Below are 17123 nucleotides of genomic sequence, written 5' to 3' on the forward strand. Positions count from 1 at the left end.
GATGGGTCAATAGAAATCAAAACAGGAAAGATTCCAAACTGCACAAACACTAATCATGGTAAAAGCAGGCCATTCAGTACACAGATCCATGCCAGATTTCAAGGTGGGGTTAGGCTGGATATTTTTCAACCGACATAGACATGAATACTGTAACACACACAAAAAATGCTGGTGAACGCAGCAGGCCAAGCAGCATCTCTAGGAAGAGGTACAGTCAACGTTTCAGGCCGAGACCCTTCGTCAGGGCAAACTAAAAGAAGGGATGGTAAGAGATTTGAAAGTGGGAGGGGGAGGGGCAAATCCGAAATGATAGGAGAAGACAGCAGGGGGAGGGATGGAGCTAAGAGCTAGACAGGTGATTGGCATAAGGGATATGAGGCTGGAGAAAGGAGAGGATCGTGGGATGGGAGGCCTAGGGAGAAAGAAAGGGGGAGGGGGGAGCCCAGAGGATGGGCAAGGAGTATAGTGAGAGGGACAGAGGGGGGAAAAGGAGAGAGAGAGAGAGAGAAATTAATAATAATGATAAATAAATAAATAACAGATGGGGTACAAAGGGGAGGTGGGGCATTAACGGAAGTTAGAGAAGTCAATGTTTATGCCATCAGGTTGGAGGCTACCCAGACAGAATATAAGGTGTTGTTCCTCCAACCTGAGTGTGGCTTCATCTTGACAGTAGAGGAGGCCCTGGATAGACATGTCAGAATGGGAATGGGATGTGGAATTAAAATGTGTGGCCACTGGGAGATCCTGCTTTCTCTGGCGGACAGCGTGTAGGTGTTCAGCAAAACGATCTCCCAGTCTGTGTCAGGTCTTGCCAATATATAGGAGGCCACATCCGGAGCACTGGACACAGTATATCTCCCCAGCTGACTCACAGGTGAAGTGTCGCCTCACCTGAAAGGACTGTCTGGGGCCCTGAATGGTGATGAGGGAGGAAGTGTAAGGGCATGTGTAGCACTTGTTCCGCTTACAAGGATAAGTGTCGGGAGGGAGATCGGTGGGAAGGGATGGGGAGGACGAATGGACATGGGAGGCATCCCTGCGGAAAGCAGAGGTGGGGGAATGGAAAGATGTGCTTGGTGGTGGGATCCCATTCGAGGTGGCAGAAGTTACGGAGAATTATATGGTGGACCCAGAGACTGGTGGGGTAGTAGGTGAGGACAAGGGGAACCGTATTCCTAGTGGGGTGGCGGGAAGATGGGGTGAGAGCAGATGTGCGTGAAATGGGAGAGATGCATTTGAGAGCAGAGTTGATGGGGGAGGAAGGGAAGCCCCTTCCTTTAAAAAAAGGACATCTCCCTCATCCTGGAATGAAAAGCCTCATCCTGAGAGCAGATGTGGCGGAGATGGAGGAATTGCGAGAAGGGGATGGCATTTTTGCAAGAGACAGGGTGGAAGAGGAATGGTCCAGTTGGCTGTGAGAGTCCTTAGGCTTATAGTAGACATCAGTAGATAAGCTGTCTCCAGAGATAGAGACAGAAAGATCAAGAAAGGGTAGGGAGGTGTCAGAAATGGGCCAGGTAAACTTGAGGGCAGGGTGAAAGTTGGAGGCAAAGTTAATGAAGTCAACGAGATCAGCATGCGTGCAGAAAACTGTAGGTGGAATGGTTCCTTCTGTGTTATAAATTTTGTATGAATCCAATACTAAACTTAGATGCTTGGCAGCCTCTATCTAATGTAGTGGTTATAGGTTTTGGAATTTGGTGAATTGTTACAGTGGATTGTGATGAAGGCATACCAGCAGCCGGTGTGGTTTTGATGAATGTTTAGCATACAGGACAGGGTGCCAGTGACACAGACTCGTTTGTGCTAATTATGTTCAAACTCACTGCATTGTCAGCACCCAAGTGCAGAGTGTTCCATTATAGTACTGATCTGTGGACCTTGGGAGTGGTGAAAAGGCTTTGAAGCAGAAGATAAGCAGCTTCTTACCTGTCCTTGGAACCGTATTTACACGAGTGTTGAGCTCCACCATCTGTTTAGAGTCCACCCAATTTAACACAATTAGGGTGACATTCAACATGATGGAAACTGTCTACGTATTGGCAGGAGGGGACAGACCCAATAAGAAGTACTCCACTCTAAAGAATGAACTATTACATCCCAACTGGCCAATAGCAATACCAATAGTAACCTATTCTTTATCAAAACTGTTCCTCAGGAATTAGACTGAAGGAGCAAATTCTGTCTGACTTGTGGAACTCAAATGTGTGGCATCAGCTCTGGGTGACACACAGTAGAGTCAAATGCAATAAAGCAAGTGAAATGCTGGCAGATTCCACATGAGAGCTAGGTTAGAAACAACTCTCACACTGTGGTTGCAGCAAAATCACTATATTACACTGCTATTCTTTTGTCTTTTTGTAACCACCATCCTTCTTCCATTCCAAAATAGAGTACATGAGACAAATTGAATATATGCATAGTTTATTCAAATATTTCATGCTAAATATTTACAATAAAAATCAATATACATAAATTTTATTACAAGAATACACAAAATAAAATCTATGCCTCAAAATTAGAAGAAAGTGCAGAGAGTTAGTTTATTGACAGGTCTGTGCATAGTTGCAAGGTGCTGTGGATCTCATCTATGCAATGAGCAGCAGTCCCACACTAAAGCAGACAGCACCAACAATGTTAATTTAACAGTCTGTAACAGTCAGACCACAGGCCTCGTCTGAATACACAGGATGAGTAGTGTTTAAAAGATAACCGATTTCATTGTTACTACAAAATTGAGTAACCAAAGGGGATGACCTAGCACATGGCATTGTTAAACCAACATAACAAAAGCGCATTCATCCACACCAAATGCATCACTGTGGCGGTAATCTTTGGCTGACATGGGTGAAGACAAGAGGTTTCAGGGTCAATTTGTTTGCGCTATCCAAACATCATGTATGTGGCAATCAAATGTGCGAAGAGATTACTTGCCTTTAAAATATTTAAAGTAACTGTGGGAAATCAATGTAAAATTTGAGATCATGGAACGTGTTCATCTGATTCCACAGTACAACTGAAATTCAACTCACACTCAGAGCATAACACTTGGGCTGGTAAAAAGAGAAAATCTGCAAATGCTGGAAATCCAAACAACACACACAAAATGCTGGAGGAACTCTGCAGGCCAGGCAGCATCTATGGAAAAGAGTACAGTTGACATTTCGGGCTGTTTACTCAGTCCTGTTTATTCTATTCCATGGATGCTGCCCGGTCTGCTGCATTTTGCTCCAGCATTTTGTGTGTGACACTTGGGCTGGTGTTTGGCAAAAGGGGGGTGGGAAGAGCAGTAAGGTGCTCAGGTGTAAACTGCTTTCTCACCATTATTTGTCTTGATCTGGTCAGGCAGAAAGAACAGCTACCTGGCATTTCTTGAGGACAACTTGCAGGCCTTAAGAGTGAATGTTCACCTTCTTTCGGAATGCATTCAGTATTTTTTCTGAAAGAAGCTGAACATTACCTGTTAGGCCTTCAATATATTCAAGTACCTGCAAGTGAAGTCATTAAATAATGGCATGCACTACTGTACTCCAGGAGTTTAAGCTGATGTCGGTTGATCGGTTGTGAATCTCATCCAGTGACAAGGTTTATCCGGCACATTTCTTTTGCTCCTTTTGTATTGAGAAGGGAGAGAAAGGAGGATCCATGAAATACTAAGTGTACACAACAATAACCACCCAGGTGGTCAGATAAGTTGAGGAGTCAAGGCTGCTAGATTTTGAAGCACCATGAACTATCCAGTGGCTGTTTGTAGATGTGTGACATCTGACAGCAGGCTTTATTGCATTTTTATTTGGTTGAGCACTGAACTGATCAGTCGTTAAACATAATTTTATTATTTGACTCAGCTAAGAGATGATGGTCAGATTGGACAGGAAGGGATGAATCTGTACATCTCTTTTCTGATGCACTAGTTGGTCTTGCTGATCAAATTATGTAAATAATGCTGGCTCTAGGTTACCTTTCTGCAGGTACCACTAAAATGACACTCTGATCTAGGATCATCCCAAGGCATCAGTTAGACGATGGCAGACACCAGCATCATGACTGCAATCCCACAGCAAAGGAGCAATACTTGATACACAGAGTTCCTGCAACAAAGAATCATATATTAACTAAGCAGGCACCAGCAAAGTAAACTTTCAGAAGCAAACATGCTACATGCATACATTCCCCAAATGTCAATTCCTCACAATTATTTACAGCTTTAGTAGCTGATGCACAGTAAACTATATCCAATAACAAGGCTTAAATTCCATAACTTAAAACATCTTCCCTCTACACTCTCAGTTCTGATGCAAGGTCTTGACCTGGAATTTTGATCATTCCTTTCCCTCCACCGATGCTGCTGGATTTGCTGAGTTCCCCTGGTAGTTTGATTTTACTCCAGACTACAGTGTCTGCAGTCTTTGTTGCAAGTGAATCCAGTGGCCATATATCTATAAACCCCAGTCTTGGGTATTCTCATGAAAGCATTCACAGCTCTGAGAAAAAACTCAAATGTTAACAAATCTCTGCAAAACAACTTCACTGAGTCTAGTGCTACCTAAGAATACAGAAAATGACCCATATGTCATAAATGCACAGAAAAAATATTGCGTGCAAATTAATTTGGAAAAGAAAAATAAAGCCCAATGCTCAAAGATTATTGGATTATAAGATTATGAAATTATGAGATTTTGATGGAACCCACAGATAATGATGCCCTTCAGGATAACACAAGAAAGTAGCGAAGAGCAATACAAGCACAAGTCAGAGGCCAAGTAAACCTCAGGCTGTGATCACTGTGTCCCTTCAACAAGGTTACCACTAGCCCCAACAACATGATGCCTTCAAAAAGATTTTGAACTATTTTAAATGCCTTTAACATCTAAAGGGGTTCAAGTAGATTAAAAATAGAAAACAGCATAAAATATTAAAAATAATTAAAACATTAAACATCTTTGAAACATTTTGAGGTTTAAAGGAAAATTGTAGAGGGAAATGTTGGGAAAATTGTAAACATTACCGCTGCATTCTAAAGAGGGTGTAATTATCGACCTACTAACAACAGAACAGTCTCTGTTGGGGAAAAGTGGGAGGGGGGGAGTAGGGTAGTGAGACTATCTCCATTATCTTTCCTTCGTAAACTAAATGGACACTTTTCTATGCTGTATCATTCAATGATTCTGTAAATGAATTCAAACACTGACTCCCTTCAAATTAAAGATATTCTATCTATAGACCAGTCACCCTGATGTAATGCTAAATAGCTAGTTAAGATAACATCTAGTCTCTCCTTTCAGCTCATCAGTGCTCTGCCACAGGGCTTAACAAGTCTAGATGTGTTAACATCTGACTTTCAGAGATCCATTTGGATTGGTTTGTTTGCACTAGGATACTAGGAAGTTTGAAACAAATTGATCCGCAACAGGGTGAAGTAGACAATTCCCAACTGCATCTTTGGTTGTCAGCCAGCTCCATTCATAGTGCGATCCATGACCTTAGCATGTTCAAAATTTCTCAACAGCCAAATATTTTTGTAACATACTCAGAAAAACACAACAGCCGAACTTCACTAAACCATGTCCTTCAAATAGAAATGAGCAGATAATGTGCTCTGGTGATCCTGTTTGCAAGTTAATTGCCAATATCTCGTCTTTACTTCTACTTTATACCTATTCCACTTGCTTTTTTTAAACGACTCCAAAGGACCCAAGAAACAAACAAAAAAGACACATTTCCCTTGGCAGTTCTAATTTCTCATTTAATCTCCCTTCATCCTCTTTCGAATATAAACCCAGCTTGTCTAATTTTCCTCAACTACAATCTTTCATTCTTGGCACCATCTTCTGCACACTTTCTAAAGCAATTGCATCTTCCCTAAAACACTTATCAGATCAGTACACAGTCCATGAACCTATAAACACCACCTTGTTTTTCTTCACTTTGTAATTTAGAGTAATTTTATGTCTTTGTACTTGTTGTGGACAACATATTGCATTTCATATAAGACAGCAGTAATAAACCTGATTCAGTACTCGAGATGCAGCCTGATTGGCACTACATACTGTTCTAACATAACAATTCTGCTCTCTTCATCTTGCACAACAGATTGGAGTGATATTATTCACTGGCATGCAGTCATGAATGCTCTAGTAACAAATGCTTGAGTATTGCTTTGTTTTAATAACTCAAATAAGTGAGGAAAAGTGTTTATACATCTAGAAAACTGTTCACTTTAGCAGCATGGTCCTGTCAAGGGGGTATTAAGTTGACACATCTCCATTACTAATATTAAAGGCACAATAGTGATCATGGTCATTTATTTTACAGCTAAACAATCTAATTTCTGTGTGAGGAATGAGTGGATTTTTTTTCCACCCAACTATTCCAGAATAAAAACACCATTCCGAAGACTACACTGGCAACAAATACTCACTGCACATCTGTCTCTTGAAGGAGATCAGGTACCACAGTAACCAGAGCAATGTATAGAAATCCTCCTGACGTGAATGGCAAAATCCAAGCTACACTGCCACCTGTACAATTGAAGAGAGATTGATAAATTAGAATTACAGAGACTATATTTCCCTTACCTGCAAACTCTCAGTATTATATGCTAACATTTCAGTAAAAGTGATGGTCACATGCAAATCATCAGTGTCATTTATTGCAATTGGCACAAGTTCCTCTACATCGGTGAGACATGACACAGGTTAGGAGGAAAGCACTTTGTTGAGTGCCTTTGCTCTTGTAGATGTTCAGTAAGGCAAAAGTCAAGATAATATGCTGACAGACACAGTTTGCAGATATAGTGCAGTCACCCAGGCTGCACACAATCCTTGAAAGTCCAACTCTCCTTTGTACAGCCTTTTCTGCTGAAGCCTGGGACCCAAAGTCACCAAGACAAGGATGGTAATGAAATCTTCTGACACTTACTAATTGTTGGATAATTATTTTACTAATCTTAGAATATTATTGTCCTAAAACACAGATTTTAGTAACACCTGAAATATGTATAATTGGCATTTAAATATTCAAATGGAATTCAGAAGTGCAGAAAATTTCTATTAAATCAATTAACTATAAAAATGGATAATTCTGAACAGCAATTTCATAGGAGCCCAATGTCAGGGACAGAGCTGTTCTCTTTGTACTTTAAGTATATAAAATGTGAGTTGTCAGAATCCAGTTAAAGCGACAATATTCTGTCTGCCAAACCAGCCAGGATCATCCGGTGGTCAGCTATTTTAATTCCACTTCCCATTTCCACACCAAAATGTCTGTCTATGGCCTCCTTTACTGCCAAATTGAGACTAGAAGCAGGTTAGGGGAACAGCACCTCATATTCTGCCTTGGTAGTTACCAACCTGACGGTATGAATATCGATTTCTCTAACTTCAGTAACCACTCCCCTTTGTCATCCTCCGTTTTTTAAAAAATCATTCTACCACCCCTTCTCTTTTCCCTCCCACATCTTCCTCCCGCTGGTTTGCCTCATTCCTAGGTCCACTGTTCTCAATAAACAGATTCCATTTTCTTCAGCCCTTTGCCACTTCCACCTATCACCTCCCAGCTTCTTACATCATTCCCTCTCCTCCTCAACCACCCATCTTCCTCCCCCTCACCTAGACTCATCTATCACCTGCTCCACTCCTTCCCTAGCCTTTTACATTTCTGCCCTCTTTTTAGTCCTGAAGAGTCTCGTCCTGATACATTGAGTGTTTTTTCCCTTCCTAGATGGTGAGTGACCTGCTAAGTTCCTCCAGCATTTTACGCAGTATTTCAGTGGTCAACTAGACTGTCACTCCAAGAACATAAAATGAGCCACACAGATTGTCTTTACAAAGATGGGCTGAGCCCAAAGGTATTGGGCAAGGGAACAAAAGACACAGTGCTATTTATTTTTGGAGGTGGGGGGAGAACAGACAAAGCAAGCAAACAAGGTTATTGTGTGACGCCAAACCAAGCTATCTGACGATTGATGCTAATTGAAGAGATAAGAGAGACAATGGAGAAACATTCAAAATGATAATAAGAGAGGAGAGAGGGATTAATGGAAAAGAAACACAATTCAGAATATTGACAGACTGGTTACTTTGAACCTGAACTGTTTGAAGTTTGATGGACAGGTGATACCCCACCAGGGGGATAAAAAGAGCAGGTTCGCTAAGGCACGCGAAACACCATGAGATCACGAGATAACGAGACCCTGGAAAGAGCGGTGTGCCCCCACAAGTTGGTGGGAGTTTGGAGGTCTAGTTCGCGGGAACCGACCATAGGCTCACAGGGTGTAAAGGTACGATCGGTAGGAACCTGGTGTGTGTGTCTGCCCTTGCCTGGGTGCTGGGTTCACCACGGAAGAACGATCGTATCTGGAACGGAGGGGTCACAGTCGGTGACCACAGCGGGATAGAAGACATCAAAGGGTCCGCCCGAAACCAACTGCGAAGACATCAAAGGTCTGCCTGAATCAAATTGCATCCCCCTCCCTCTCTCTCTCCAACAGCACAACAGCAATTACTGCGAACTGTACTAAGCTGAACTGAACTCTGCGTCACTTAAGACTGATCATTTTACCCCTAGAATGCAATACAGCTTGGTTGATTCCTATTACCCTAGTTCTGTGTACATGTGTGTATTATCATTGCTAACCTGTTGCATTTATATCCTTATGATTAGAGTACTGTTACTTATTTCTTTAATAAAACTTTATTAGTTCCTAGTAATCCAGACTCCAACGAGTGGTCCATTTCTGCTGGTTTGGCAACCCAGTTACGGGATACGTAACATAAGTGGGGAGCTCGTCTGCGATTTTGAACGCCAAATTTGAGACTGGGTAAATTGATTGGGTTAAAATTCCTGAAAGAAAGGGCAAACAGCAGAAATGGAGATTGAGGAATTTCTAAAGGCACCAACCTTGGAGGCATCAGAGGATGCCAGGAAATCAGAATTGGCGACTGTTGCCAAACGGTTGAATCTTTTTAAGGGGAAGTCGACAATGAGGAGAGCGGAGATGCACAGAGCTATCACTGAGCATTATGTATCTCAAGGTGTGTTTCCCCAAGGGGAGCTGGAGGTGGTGTCTATGAGCAAACCTGGTGGAGAAGCAGTGCAGCTGCAGATGGAAAAATTGAGACTCGAGCATGAGTTCCGGGTAAAGCAGTTGGAACGAGAAGAGAGAGACAGGCAGTTAGAACGAGAAGAAAGAGAGAAACAGAAGGAAAAGGAATTTGAGCTGGAGAAGTTAAGGATGACGCTAGTGCAGGGCCCCATGCTGAACCAAGGTGGAGGGTTCAGGGCGACCCAGGAGGTTAGGCTGGTTCCCCCGTTTGAGGAGGCTGATGTTGATCGGTACTTTCTACATTTTGAAAATGTCACTGCAAGTCAGGACTGGCCGAGGAATAAGTGGGCTGCTTTGCTTCAGAGCGTACTTAAAGGGAAGGCTCAGCAAGCTTACTCAGCATTGTCCGCAGAAGATGCCCAGAGGTATGATGTGGTGAAAGAGGCGATACTCAGGATTTATGAGTTGGTCCTGGAGGCATACCGGCAGAGGTTCCGGAATGTGAGGAAGCAGTGGGGCCGCACGTATTTAGAGTTTGCCCGTGAGATGCAGATGTATTGTGAGCGTTGGTGCGCCTCGAAAGGGGTCAATGGGGATTATGACAGACTGCTACAGCTAATACTGATTGAACAATTTAAAGGTTGTGTCCCTGAAGGTATGAGGCCCTACCTAGATGAGAAAGAGGCAGAAACCTTAGCCGCAACTGCTAAGTTAGCGGATGAGTATGCGTTAACACAGAAAACGAAGTTTACCCCGGGTAAAAGCTACCAGAAGGGTAGTCGAGAGGGCAGAGAGAGTCCGCCGGAAAAGCCAGAAAGTAAGCCGGGGACGAGTGAGAAGGATAAGGAAGACAGGAAGCAGTTTGGTAGGAAGTCTCCTGCGGTCGTATGCTATAATTGTGGGAAAGCCGGTCACTTTGCATCCAGGTGCTTTGCCCCAAAGAGGGAGACGAGGAAAGGAAAAACGACGACTCCGACTGGCTGTATTGAGCCGGCAAACAAACTGCTAGGGGAGAAGAGGTCTGATAGAGTTCAGGAGGGGCGCGAGAAGTTTATTTCGGCCAGATTGGTGTCGGTGAAGGAGGGTCAAACCCAGTTCCATTACGGATCTGGAGAGACACTGGGGCTTGTCAGTCATTGATCTTAAGGAGTGTGTTAGACTTTAGTTCAGAGACTGAGACTGGGGAGGTCAGTGTGATAAAAGGCATTGGGAAAGGGACTGAAGCAGTACCTTTGCACCAGATATACCTAAAAAACAACTTGGTCTCCGGACCGGTCACGATAGGGGTGAGGCCCAAACTACCGATGGAAGACGTGGAGGTCTTACTCGGTAATGACCTTGCAGGCGGAGAGGTGTACCCAGCAGTAAAACTGACAAGCAAACCTGCCAGGATTGAAGACCCGCCCACAGACTCACAGGTTTATCCCCTTTGCGCAGTGACTTGGCGCATGTCCAGAAAGGCTGCCGAAGCGAATGTAGATTTACCTGAGACATTTTTATCAGCCTTGTACCAGGAGGGGTTAGAAAGTGAGAAGAAGGAGCATAGTGATGCGGAAGGAAGTGAGGGAGTTGGGGTAGTCTTATCATTAGCAAGGAAGGAATTTATTCAGGCACAGGAACGAGACAAGGACCTGAGGGTTTTGATGGAGACAGCTCTCTCCGAAGCAGAATTAATAAGGGAGCCAGTGGGCTATTATGTGAAGGAGGGAGTACTAATGAGGAAATGGAGACCAAGTACCGTGCCCGCAGATGAGGAATGGGGGGTGGTGCACCGGGTGGTAGTGCTGGAAATTTATAGGGACGAGATTTTTAACCTGGCTCACAAGATACCCCTCAGTGGACATTTTGGGGTGAGGAAGACAGTCAATAGAATTATAAAGAGTTTTACTGGCCGAACATGAAGAAGGATATTATTGAATATTGTAGGCGATGTCATTTATGTCAGATGGTAGGAAAGCCGAACCAGATCCTGCCTAAAGTGCCCCTTCAACCAATACCCACTTTCGGGGAACTGCAAGTGGGCGAGAGTATGTGATGACTGTGATGTGCGCCGCCACCAGGTTTCCGGAGGCTGTGCCCCCGGCAAGCGTCAAGGCTCCCACAGTGGTAAAGGCACTTGTGAAATTTTTCACTACGGTGGGGCTGCCCAGGGAAATCCAGTCAGATCAGGGGAGTGTCTTCACGTCTCACACATTCCGACGGATGTTGGATGAGATGGGAGCAAAGTAGAGTTTGGCCTCGGCGTACCACCCAGAGTCCCAAGGGGCGTTGGAAAGATTCCACGCAACATTAAAGACCATGATTAAAATTTACTGTCAAGAGAACGCTAGGGGCTGGGATGATGCCTTGCCTCTTCTGCTATTTGCCGTAAGGGACATGGTTCAGGAGTCATTGGGGTTCAGCCCATTCTAGCTTGTCTTCGGTCATCGGCCCAGAGGCCCCCTGACCTTACTGAAAGAGCAATGGTCCAGTCCGGCAATCCAAGTCAATGTGATTGATTATGTTTTAAAATTTCGTGAGAGGCTTAAAAGGATCTGTGACCTTGCCAAAGAAAATCTACGACACTCCCAAACTAAAATGAAACAATGGTACGATAGGCGTGCCCGCAAACAAGTGTTTCAAGTGGGTGATCGGGTCTTAGTTCTGTACCCAGTGGTAACCAACCCCCTCCAGGTGAGATTCCACAGTCTGTACAAAGTGATTAAAAAGATAGACCCTTTGAATTATGTTATCAAAACGCCGGACAGGCGTAAACCCACACAATTGGTACACATTAACATGTTAAAAGCTTACCACGATCAGAAAACAGATCTAGTTGGTGTTATCACGAAAATTAATGAGACTGGGGTGTCAAATGATAAGGGGAAAACCCATCTTGAAAAGATAAACAGACCAGATTGGAGAACTCTATTATTTTGGCCAATTTTGCTGATAAGGTCTCTCACCTAACCCCCGAACAGAGCGAGCCGCTGATAAAGCTAATTAACTGGCATGCAGACGTATGTCCGGATGTCCCAAGGCGATGCAAAGGGACGGTGCGTGATGTTGTTGTCACCTCAGACCAGCCTATTAAACAACACCCCTATAGGATGAACTTGGAGAAGGGCAAGCTAGTGGAGAAAGAAATTGAACACATGCTAATCACAGGTATTATTAGGCCATCCAAATCGGAATGGGTGTCCCCGTGTGGTTGTCCAGAAAGTTGATGGGGGCATACGATTCTGTACAGATTACAGAAAAGTGAACGCCATCACAAAAACTGATGCTTACCCCATCCCAAGGGTAGACGATTGCATCGATAAACTGGGGAGAGCTAAGTACATCACAAAGATCGATTTGCTGGAAGGGTACTGGTGCGTTCCTTTAACCGACCGGGCTAGAGAAATCTCAGCATTTGTCACTCCATCCAGGTTATACGAGTATAATGTTTTACCTTTTGGCATGAAAAACGCCCCAGGGACCTTCCAGAGGTTGATTAATTCAGTGATAAAAGGGTTAAAGAACGCAGAAGCGTATATTGACGATTTAGTGGTCTGGAGTGACACGTGGGAGGAGCACATTGTGGTGGTAGAGGAACTGTTTAAACGGCTGTCTGAAGCCAACCTGACAGTGAACCTCACAAAAAGTGAATTCGGCCACGCGAAGGTCACTTATCTGGGATTTGTGGTAGGATAGGGGCAGCTGGCACCGATGCAGGCTATCTCTGAAGTCCCCACCCCGACAGACGAGAGCCCTGAGGAGGTTCTTGGGGATGGTGGGGTACTATCGGAAGTTTTGCAAAAACTTTGCGGATATTACCCTCCCTCCTACTAAGCTCTTGCAAAAGAATGCGAAGTTTGTGTGGGACCACCTTTGTCAACAGGCCTTCGAGAGTCTGAAGGCGATTCTGTGTCACCATCCTGTGCTGAATGCGCCTGACTTTTCAAAACCCTTCTCCCTAGCAACAGATGCTAGCGACGAAGCAGCCGGGGCAGTGCTGTTACAGACAGACAAAGAGGAGGTTGACCACCCAGTGGCTTATTTTTCTAAGAAATTTAATATCCATCAGAGAAACCATTCCACTGTGGAGAAGGAACTACTGGCCATCATACTAGCATTACAACATTTTGAGGTTTATATTTGTCCGGCATGGAAACCACTGATAATTTACACTGATCACAACCCATTAGTGTTTTTGGCCACTATGAAGGATAAAAACAAAAGGTTACTAAGTTGGAGCCTGGTCTTACAGGAATTTGATATTAAAATAAAGCATATAAAAGGAACAGACAATGTGATTGCTGACTGTCTGTCAAGGTGTTGAAACGTAAAGTTCTCTGTATTAGCTGAATAATTGATGACCCTGTATATTAGTGTGCATCTAATAATGTGCATTCATGCCCATGATTTTTACCCCAGGACGCCAAACCAAGCTATCTGACGATTGATGCTAATTGCAGAGATAAGAGAGACAACGGAGAAACATTCAAAATGATAATAAGAGAGGAGAGAGGGATTAACAGAAAAGAAACACAATCCAGAATATTGACAGACTGGTTACTTTGAACCTGAACTGTTTGAAGTTTGATGGACAGGTGATACCCCACCAGGGGGATAAAAAGAGCAGGTTCGCTAAGGCACGCGACACACCATGAGATCACGAGATAACAAGACCCTGGAAAGAGCGGTGTGCCCCCAGAGGTCCGGTTCGCGGGAACCGACCATAGGCTCACAGGGTGTAAAGGTACGATCGGTGGGAACCTGGTGTGTGTGTCTGCCCTTGCCTGGGTGCCGGGTTCACCACGGAAGAACGATCGTATCCGGAACGGAGGGGTCACAGTTGGTGACCACAGCGGGATAGAAGACATCAAAGGGTCTGCCCGAAACCAGCTGCGAAGACATCAAAGGTCTGCCTGAATCAAATTGCATCCCCCTCCCTCTCTCTCTCTCCAACGTCACAACAGCAATTACTGCGAACTGTAGTAAGCTGAACTGAACTCTGCGTCACTTAAGACTGATCATTTTACCCGTAGACTGAGATAGAGCTTGGTTGATCCCTATTACCCTAGTTCTGTGTACATGTGTGTATTATCATTGCTAACCTGTTGCATTTATATCATTACGATTGGAGTAGTGTGTTACTTATTTCTTTAATAACACTTTATTAGTTCCTAGTAATCCAGATTCCAATGAGTGGTTCCTTTCTGCTGGTTTGGCAACCCAGTTAAGGGGTACGTAACAATTGTAAAAAGGAGAAAGGGATTCTTACAAACAGAGAGGCTTGTAGGCAAGATAGACAGGTTGGAAAATTCAAGTATGGTTGGTTGGAAAGCTGGAAACAATGAAATCCTAAATGACAAAGTGCCACTAATATCTTTAGTGAAAAGTAGAGATAAAATTTTTAAATATTTAATAAATGACATTTAGAATGATGATCTGTTGAAGGAAAAGCTCCCAGCAACTTTTGGGAGTTTAAGTGATGAAATGGTGCTGCAATTTATGGCCGAGACCCTTCGTCAGGACTAACTGAAGGAAGAGACTCTTCCTTCAGTTAGTCCTGACGAAGGGTCTCAGCCTAATACGTCGACTGTACCTCTTCCTAGAGATGCTGCCTGGCCTGCTGCGTTCACCAGCAACTTTGATGTGTGTTGCTTGAATTTCCAGCATCTGCAGAATTCCTGTTGTTTGCTGCAATTTATGTCAGGTTAGTGTGTGCCTACCTTTCACGGTACCACAACTCAAGTGCAACTATTTCGTACTAAGGGGCCTTGCATAGTACTGACACTTCCACAAGCATCACATAAAGCACAATGCAATTAGAAAAAAGGTGTCCAATGTTAATCCTGTGACAATAACACCATTTACGGACAGTACTTTAAGATCATGTTTTTCACCTCAGAGGCTTTGCATAGCTGCATGAAATAAGGATGCAACAATACCCTGTACCATTGGATGAAAGGTCCTCATCTGAAACATTTCTCAACATCAACATTCCATAAAATCAACTGACATTTTAAGTATCATATTATAATCTTTGGTCATTGTTATCCAGGAAAAATAGCTTTGTATATCCGATGTCCATCATATATTAACTACGCACACAGGGGCACAGGGGCAGGGCGGGGGGATGCTAAGAAAGTGGATTTGGGAAACAAGGCATTGGATCATTTTGTTTTAATCCAAGGTTCTTTCAGAAGTCAGAAAAGAAGCACAAAACTTTTTTGTTTTACAAATGTTTAATTAGCATCGATATAACAAAGGAAATAGGAACAGAAGCTAGCGGCAGAAGGCTTAAAGACAAAGAGACTAAGATGCTAAGATTAAGATGCCGCTGCCCTGTGGTGCAGTTTCTTAAAATATATACCTTTAGACAAGGAAAAAATTCCATTCAAATTTGTAGATGTAAGGGGTTTCTTCTTTTATGTTACTGCGTAGGCTAATCAAAATGGTTTCTTTGTTATGTTAACTGCTGAGAAAGTTCTCTCACTATACTTTATTGTCGCCAAACAATTGGTACTAGAACATACAATCTTCACAGCGATATTTGATTCTGCCCTTCACACTCCCTGGATTACAAATATTAAATATTAAAGATATTAAAAATAGTTAAAATTAGTAAATACTAAAAATTTAAATTATAAATCATAAATAGAAAATAGAAAAATGGAAAGTAAGGTAGTGCAAAAAAAAAATCGAGAGGCAGGTCCGGATATTTGGAGAGTACGGCCCAGATCCGGGTCAGGATCTGTTCAGCAGTCTTATCACAGTTGGAAAGAAGCTGTTCCCAAATCTGGCCGTACGAGTCTTCAAGCTCCTGAACCTTCTCCCAGAGGGAAGAGGGACGAAAAGTGTGTTGGCTGGGTGGGTCGTGTCCTTGATGATCCTGGCAGCACTGCTCCGATAGCGTGCGGTGTAAAGTGAGTCCACGGACGGAAGATTGGTTTGTGTGATGTGCTGCACCGTGTTCACAATCTTCTGCAGCTTCTTTTGGTCTTGGACAGGACAACTTCAATACCAGGTTGTGGTGCACCCGAGAAGAATGCTTTCTACGGTGCATCTATAAAAATTAGTGAGGGTTTTAGGGGACAGGCCAAATTTCTTTAGTTTTCTCAGGAAGTAAAGGCACTGGTGGGCCTTCTTGGCAGTGAACTCTGCTTGGTTGGACCAAGTCAGGTCATTTGTGATATTGACCCCGAGGAACTTAAAGCTTCTGACCTGTTCCACTTGCGCACCACCGATATAAATTGGGTTGTGCAGTCCACTACTCCTTCTGAAGTCAACAACCAATTCCTTCATCTTGCTGATGTTGAGGGATAGGTTATTGTCTTCGCACCATGCCCTTAATTTCCTCTCTGTACTCAAACTCATCATTACCCAAGATACGGCCTACAATTGTGTCATCAGCAAACTTATATATAGAGTTCGATGGAAAGTTGGCTACACAATCATGGGTGTACAGTGAGTACAGCAGGGGGCTGAGTACACAGCCTTGTGGGGCACCGGTGCTTAGGGTGATTGTAGAGGAGAGCTTGTCCCCTATTTTTACAGCCTGGGTCCTGTCTGTGAGGAAGTTGAAGATCTAGCTGCAGATCTGAGTGCTAAGGCCCAGGTACTGGAGCTTAGGAATCAGTTTATTTGGAGTGATGGTATTGAAGGCAGAGCTGTAGTCAATGAAAAGGAGCCTTACGTATGCATCTTTAGGCATACTCATCGAGGTTAGCTGCCCAATCCTTAAATACTACCCAGTCCACCGATTCAAAGCAGTCACGGAGGGCCTCATCTGTTTCCTCCATCCAACGCGACACTACTTTTAACACTGTGACCTCCCGCTTCAGTTTCTGTTTGTAAGCCGGGAGGAGGAGTATGGCCTGATGGTCCGATTTTCCGAAGTGAGGTCGTGAGACGGAACAGTAGGCATCCTTGATTGCTGTGTAGCAGTGGTCAAGTGTATTTGGGCCTCTAGTGGGGCAGGAGACATGTTGGTATAACTTTGGCAGTGCCTTTCTGAGGTTGGCCTGGTTAAAGTCCCCGGCTGTAATGAGCAAAACCTCCGGATACCTGGTCTCAAGTTCACTGAGGTTGGCATACAGTATGT

The 17123-nt window shown here is 43.7% G+C and overlaps 1 protein-coding gene across 2 annotated transcripts in view; it reads right to left on the reverse strand.

Annotated features, from left to right (window-relative positions):
- Positions 1–2410: 2410 nt before the first annotated feature.
- slc39a13 (solute carrier family 39 member 13) overlaps positions 2411–17123 on the reverse strand; it is an 80360-nt gene continuing 65647 nt past the window's right edge. For both annotated transcript variants that reach the window (XM_072272126.1, XM_072272125.1), the window contains exons 9-10: positions 6425–6524; positions 2411–4094 (exon numbers count right to left, since the gene is read on the reverse strand). In XM_072272126.1, coding sequence (XP_072128227.1) covers positions 4022–4094; positions 6425–6524 — 173 coding nt within the window. In that variant the 3' untranslated portion in view covers positions 2411–4021. The remainder of the gene's footprint in view (positions 4095–6424; positions 6525–17123) is intronic.

The sequence above is a fragment of the Mobula birostris genome, chromosome 11 (assembly GCF_030028105.1).
Source record: "Mobula birostris isolate sMobBir1 chromosome 11, sMobBir1.hap1, whole genome shotgun sequence".
In the NCBI taxonomy this organism is placed as follows: domain Eukaryota; kingdom Metazoa; phylum Chordata; class Chondrichthyes; order Myliobatiformes; family Myliobatidae; genus Mobula; species Mobula birostris.